At 50.2% G+C, this 6,996-nt stretch overlaps 1 protein-coding gene across 1 annotated transcript in view; it reads left to right on the top strand.

Moving 5' to 3' along the window:
- The window catches only part of MARCH2 (membrane-associated ring finger (C3HC4) 2, E3 ubiquitin protein ligase), a 22,888-nt gene extending 16,102 nt beyond the window's left edge, over window positions 1-6,786 (top strand). The window contains exons 4-5 of the mRNA XM_009574394.1: window positions 3,282-3,491; window positions 6,628-6,786. Of these exons, the coding sequence (XP_009572689.1) occupies window positions 3,282-3,491; window positions 6,628-6,786 (369 nt within the window). The remainder of the gene's footprint in view (window positions 1-3,281; window positions 3,492-6,627) is intronic.
- The last annotated feature ends 210 nt before the right edge of the window (window positions 6,787-6,996 follow it).

Genomic DNA, 6,996 nt, shown 5'->3' with positions numbered 1-6,996 from the left:
CCTACAAAAATTGTTTAATCTGACTGACCACTTTTTGGATTGTTTGCAAGGTTTATTTTAAGTCCTGTATGCACTAATGTGCTGCTGTGCCAGAAACCCTGTGCCCTTAGGGTGGCTTATTGTATTTGTTTTTTACTGTGTCAGTGCATATTGGCAAAGTAAATCAACTACTTCAAAAGGAAATTAATTTGCTTCCTGCGTTTACATGTTTGGTTCCCATCTTGGGGAGGAAGAAGGAGTTTCAAAGGTCACAAGGAACATAAATAGAATAAGATGCAGTAAAATACCTATCTGCCTTCAGTCCCTGAGATTCTTACTGTATGAGAGTCAAAAGTGACCCAAGATGTCCTCTTACAGGGGACGGGGTGCTCTGGGATTGTGCTAGAGGGATGTTGGTCCAGTCAGAGTAATTCGGCATTTACTTGAGTGCTGTGTAGCCGGGGCAGCCCGGTGCTAGTTAGAATAGGGAAAGCCAGGCGCACGGCCGGGTGTTCGAATGATGGGGCTGCTACTGCACTGTTTGTAGGAGCAGTTTTACTGCGTAGATGAGTTGCTGTCCACCCTTGCTGCCTCTTAGGGTTGCTCAGGACTGCATGTGTGGTCCTTATCTTCCCCACACAGCTTATCGCCACTAATCTCCTCTGCAGAGCCACTCAAGGGGTGACTTACAGGTCTGCCTCCCTTCTCCCAGCTCCTCTGTCCAAACCACAGTTGTGGCTGCTCTGAAATTTCCTTCTGGCTGTCTGGCCATCAAGTTGTGCTCAGAATGGCTTTAAAAATGCTTCTAACTTGTCCTTTGTTACTGCAGGAGTGTTACTTGGTCCCCAGATCTGTCTGTGCTCTTCAGCTCCCAGCTTGGTCTCTAGCTTCACTTGTTCTTGCTCTGTTTGGGTCTCTCGGATGCTTCGGGTCACATGTCTAAAATATCTTGCTTATCAGTCCTCCCAGCTGAAATTCCTGGCCAGGCTCTTATCTGTTGCTGCAGCATCCTCTCCTCCGTTCTTGGCCAGCTCAGTGTCCCATCGCAGGTGTCTGCAGAGCATGCTGCTACAGTGGCTCTGACCACCCCAGCCATGTTGCTGTTCCTGCCCGGTTTGCCATCTTCCCCTTCTCTTTCCCATTTCAACAAAACTTGTCTGCACTTCTCATCGTATCCTCACCCCTCTGCTGTGTCTTGCTGTACATCCCTCACATTAGAGTCTCTCCGTAGTTAAATCTGCAGTAACTTGTGTGCACCCTTCCATGCTCCCCTTCTGGGCCAACACTTTCTGCTTGTCTTTCTGGCCAGCCATGTCCTCATGGACAAACATTTCTGTTTTGGCTGGTCTCATTAATTTCTTGCATACCTGCCACCAGCCCTTCCATATTGCTATTAAAGCTGTGGTTTCCCCTGCAGGGAAGGTGCATAGTTCTCGGACAGGTCCTTTTTCATGCTCCCTGTTCAAAAGTGGGCACCTTACTCCAAGTCTGGCAGTAGGATGTGCCTGCCTGGCCTTGGCTGTCTTTGGGATATTCCCTTCCCTGCTCTGACTGTGCCTTTTTGATCATGTTCTCGGTTTTTTTGAGGAAAAAAAATCCTAAATGAGACCAGTCATCCTCACGCAGGAAAGAAGGAAGGATCCCACAGCCCAGCATACAGAACTTCCAGTAAAAATGTGCCATAACAACTCTGGGTATTGGAAGGAACCACAGTGCATGCTATTCTAAAAAAGGAAAGGAAAGGCTGAAAATAGCATAATCCCAGGAAAACTAGAACAATTGCTGTTGTCGAAGTCAAGTGTCTGAAATGAACCCACACTGGAAGCAAATCGGGACTCCTAAAAGTAGTGAACATTTAGAGATTGCCTGTTGAGGGAAACCTGCCGGCAACAGAGCTGCATTTGTTCTGCAACCTGCTAATTTTTGAGAGCTGCAAGAGAGAAGCGCTTGCAAAGCCTGTTGGTAACACAGAGCAAAGTGCAGTAACCTCCACTGTGATGGATCACTTACTGTGTGGGAGGCAAGAAAGCAAGCTGAAAATGGGAAGGAATACACCAGAATCAGCTCTATTCTGGTCCTGGCAGGTCTCTTCTGCCTGTAACATGGTGGCCAGCAGATGGCCACCAGCAGTGGAAGAATCTTTGGGATTTTGCAGTCATGAAGGTGGAGTTTTCAGCAGCTGTGTCTGTGTGATCATGCCTCATCCCTTCATGGTCACTTGTGATCCATTGAGATCTGGGGGAAAGCAATGGGGGATCTTCCCCCAGCCAGCTGAGCTCTGTGTCCCTCCTCACCTGAGGGTGACCAAAGAAGTGATCAAAGGCTTTCTCTGTGAGAAAGATGCAGATTTGGGCACAGGTTGTTCTGTAAAAGAAAATGGGTTTGTGTTACCACCTTCTGCTGGGACCAGCCCAACACTGTGGCCCCTTGGCTGCTGTCCTGCTTTGTCTGCTCAGGTGCAAAGCTTTCTGCTAGTTTCTCACTTTCTTTTTGCTTTTCTTCCCCGCCCGCCCCCCTCCAGTCTTGGCTTCTTAGTTGCTGAAGTGGTATGCTTTTTTCCTCTCTGTCATCATCTCAGTGAAAATACTGGATGCGTGGGTGTTTGCATTCCCCACTGATGGCCCTGGTTGGGTGCCGGGCTCCCCGGTGAGCAGCCCTGCTGCGGCTCGCTCAAGCCCAGAGGACAATGCCGTACCCTTGAGAGCACTCCTTCTGCAGAGCTGTCTTGCACAGTCTCTCAGGTGCACCTAGGCATTTCAGGTTTGATTTAAATCAGGAGTAAAACTCTAAAATGCCATGATTCTCCAAAAGGAACCAGAGGGCTGGATTTGGGACAGCTGCCCTTATGGCTTGGCCTGGCCACAGACCCCAATGCCCCAGTTTCGCTTAGCCCCTACACCAGTTGCAGAGTCCTGGATATGCTTCTATTGAAGCTCAATCCAAGACCTGTCAGATCTTTACTAAGCCAGGCTTTACTGAACTGACCTCCCTCTGTCTGCTAGCTGCCGTCTGCTCCTCGCTACTCCAGTGAAAAGCCAAGGCAGCTACTGTATTTACTACTGCCTTCCCCTGCACCTATTCTTCAGTTGTCTCTTCCCTTTCCCTTGTTGGTTGTTAAAAATATACTTGATGCTCTCTAGCTCTATTTTTGTGAAAGTTTATGTGAGTTAAGTGTATGCACCAGGTACATACAGACTGCAGAGAGCATGTGAGAGTTTCCCAGCATAGCAGTCCTGTTTTGCTAGCATGCTGTATGCTCTGCATGCCGCTGACTAATGCCCTTTCTCCCTTCCTTCTTGCAGTGGCTGAAGGATCCCGGTCCCCGCAATGAGAAGAGGACCCTTTTCTGCGACATGGTGTGTTTCCTGTTCATTACTCCCCTAGCAGCGATCTCCGGCTGGCTGTGTCTGCGCGGAGCCCAGGATCATTTGCAGTTCAACAGCCGACTGGAGGCTATCGGACTCATAGCACTAACTATAGCACTTTTCACAATCTACGTCCTTTGGACGCTGGTAAGTGTCTGCTGCCCAGGGCCTTGCTTCTGTTCAAAAGGGAGATTGAAGTACGGGCTCGCACTACATGGGTGCAGCCAGCCGTTTCTGATTCCCCTTGTGAGAAAACCTTGAGCTCTTTGCCTTGAACGTCCATTTAATTATCTCCAAATGGGAGCTGCTGCAGTTGTTGCTGAGAATGAGAAACCACTTCCTGATCGTCTGCTTTCCAGATTGATATGGGAGTCATGTTCCTCGAGGTGTCATATACCCTGGCGCAGACATGCCCAAGCGTGGCTGGGGCTGGGTGGGAAGGTCTGGTGCTGGGGGCAGGCAGTCATCCAGCTGTTGTGCCTGTTCCTATTTTCGAGAAGAAACACAAACTTGGTACCTGGGTGGGTTAGGGGAAAAATAAAATCTGGAAAATGTTTGATGCCTAAATAATCTGCCGTCATGTCCCTCCATGCTTTGTACTGCCCAGTACAGGTTGGCCGTGCCCGAACGAGGTGCAGACTGGCCGTTGAGGGTCTCTGTGGCCCACAACTAAATAAATTCCTACACAGTATTTTTAAGATGTCAGTTGCACAGAAGGGTGTGTGCAAGGAACGTTCCGGCCCTGGGGAGACCTCTAACTTCTCTGTCATACTGGGCTTTTGGGCTTGAGCGCTGAGCCAAGGCTGGGTAGCCAGCCTGCCCTGGCCCACTGCTGCGGCTTTACAGCTGCGCTGTCAGAGTTGGAGGCACTGGGGATTAGTGGGAACCTGCACTTGACACTGTCTGGGTGTTAAACTGATCCGTGCTGGGAAAGAGCTTCCTGCAGATGCATCGCTTTGCATCTCTTTGGACATGTTGAATTAGGCAGCCACAAGCTTGCAGCTTGGGGCGAGTCCAGAAGAGCAGGAAAGCAAATGTGAATTTGCTGTGTAGCACATCTGTAAGCACTCCCAGCTGAGAGTCCAGAGGAGCAGCTGGGCTGGGGAGCAGCTCCCTGCCCTGCTGCTCCCCGAGCTCTCGGGGCTCCCCTGGCTGTGCTCTCTCCGGGGCTCCCAGGCCAGGGACTTCCCTCTGTTTCCCATTCAGTTCTTTTGTGTTCTGTTGCTATGTGGGTTTCTGGATTTGGATCTTCATTTCAGCTCTCCTATTCAAAGCATGTGTGTACTCACGCCCTGTCAATACCCTTTTCCAGCTGCTTGCTGGGAAGCACCATTTGGGAATGGGAAGAAGTGCAGTTGCTGGAGGAAAAATAGTGCGACCCCAAAAAGCTGGCAGTTCTGTGGGCCGTAGAAATGCCATAGCCCATTTCCCTGCCATCTCATGCTCTGATCTCTCAGAGTAACAGCTTTCCCTGGGGTTAGGACATTCCTTGCAACTCTCCCACACGGACTCAGGTGCCAGGGGAGGGTGAGTTGGTGCTGCAGCCTTCGCTCTGGGAGGTGCCTGCAGCGAGAGTGCCTGATCGGCACTGCTGTCAAAACATGCAGCAATTGCAGTGCACAGGGAGCTGTTGAGGAAAGTCTCCACTGCTGCATGTACATGCTGCATAAGGTTCATTTCTGTAGAAAGCCAAGCTAAAACTGAAAACCTTAAGAGGAAGTGCTTCCATCTTCTCTGTCCCAGGACTGGTCTGGAGGAGCTAGAAAGCTGGAGGAAAAAGAAGAATGATCTTTTTTTTGAGAAATAACAAGTCCTGACTAAAATGGCACTAGTTCTGCTGTGCTTCACATTTCCTTGAACAGACAAGGACATTAAGTGAAGCCCCTTTATTCACATTTACCGTATTCAACTGCAATTCTTCCGTGCTGCCATGGGCTGTGCGGCACAAAGGGCCGTTACGTGCGTGGGTGGTGATGGCTGTAATCAGTGTGAGTATTGCGAGAGAGGCCGTGGTCAAGGTTGCAGCTCCTTCCTATGGAGCAGGAGCTTTCCTTGAGGTTTGCATCATTAGCTCCCCATTCACACGCTGTCTTTGAAGACTTTGAAGAGATGCATTTGCTTCTTGTTTATCAGCAAACAACCTTATTCCCACAGTTGTCCCGCTACAACAAGAAAAAGGGGAGTGCATAGATCAATAAGCTAAATTACCTCAATGCTGTGGCACAGCTCCATTTCTCACAGCAAATGTCTGAGACCCATCCAAAATAGGAATACTGACTTTTCCTTGTCAGATATACTTTCCTGGTACTTCCTACTTGCCAGCTAAATGTTTCCTGTACTTTTACAAAGTACGAAAGCTTGGTTTTGATGAGTGGCTGACTGGATTCAGTATTTAATTTTCTTGCTCACAATTTCTAGGAAAATAAATAGGAGGGAAATACATGCTGGTTTTATTTCTTCCTCAAGAAATTATAGAAGAGTTCAATTTCAAAGCTAATGAATCAGCAGGAGCTGTGAGAAAGTCTGTAGTGGTGTTAATGATTGCAAAAGGACACAGCAAGGAGTCCAGCCCCCTGGGGAAGCACAGCTCGAAGCTCCCCCTTGCAGGGCTGCTCAGAAACTGCAGGGCCAGCTCGTGCCTCTGGGCCAGGCTGGTTCAGGTCCCCTCCAGCCTTTGCATCCTCTCCTGTTTCCCTTCGGGTGGAAAAGTCTCCCAGACCACAGCGTTGTCAGAAAAAATGAGTCCAACCAATGTCCTATTGTTGCAGACCAAGGAGAGAAGGCTTTTGCAAAGGGCAGAGAAGATCCACCAGGATCTGTGAGATGGGAGGAGGCTGGTTGGATTCAGCCACTTGAGACTAGTCCTGTTGACAACACCTCATTTTGCCCAGACAAGGTGCTCACTTCAGCCCATGGCTAGGGTGAAGGGGTGAGTTGTGGTTCCTCCCTGCCACATCTCACTGGCCTGGTGCCCAAACCCAGCTGAGCAAACTCTGTCCCTCTGTCCTGGTGCTGCCCAGAAAGCCCCTTTGGCTGTGCCATGCTCAGCCTGGTGTTACCAGGAATTAATTGATTCCTCATCAAAGGCTTGGGACATGGAGTGCCCCAAACTGTTTCAGGGTCAGTGCTGTCTCCCTTGGCCGGGGGGTGCTGGTGGATTGACAAGGAACACGCAGAGAGCACGCGGAGGGCGGATGGGTGACTGCATCTCACTGGCCCTCTATGGGCTCCAGCACTTGTGATGGGGGTTTGGTAACCAGACCGATGCGTTATTGCCCGCCAGGTTTCGTTCCGCTACCACTGCCAGCTGTACTCAGAGTGGCGAAGGACCAACCAGAAAGTCCGCTTGATGATCCCAGCCTCGCGGAGCCCTCACCCCGTGCCCCACTCCCTCCTCTCTGCCAAGCTCATGAAGAAGACCGCAGATGAAACCACCGTCTGAGCCGTCCCTTGGCTGCTGCACCATGTGGCTGCTGGGGCAAGGGCAGCCCTTCGGGGCTGGCAGAAGCAAAGAGGGTCGAGTGTCCCCGTGTGCACAGGAATTGCAGCAGCTGTGGAGGCACTAGAAAGCAATCATCCCACCCGAAGGGACTTTGTGGTCAGCATGTACTTTATACTATGGCAAACAGACAGATAATCAACGTCTGTCATG

This window comes from Fulmarus glacialis, unplaced genomic scaffold (assembly GCF_000690835.1).
Source record: "Fulmarus glacialis isolate BGI_N327 unplaced genomic scaffold, ASM69083v1 scaffold25573, whole genome shotgun sequence".
NCBI lineage: Eukaryota > Metazoa > Chordata > Aves > Procellariiformes > Procellariidae > Fulmarus > Fulmarus glacialis.
The sequence above is the reverse complement of the archived record's forward strand: the minus strand, read 5'-3'. Positions and strand labels throughout refer to the sequence as shown.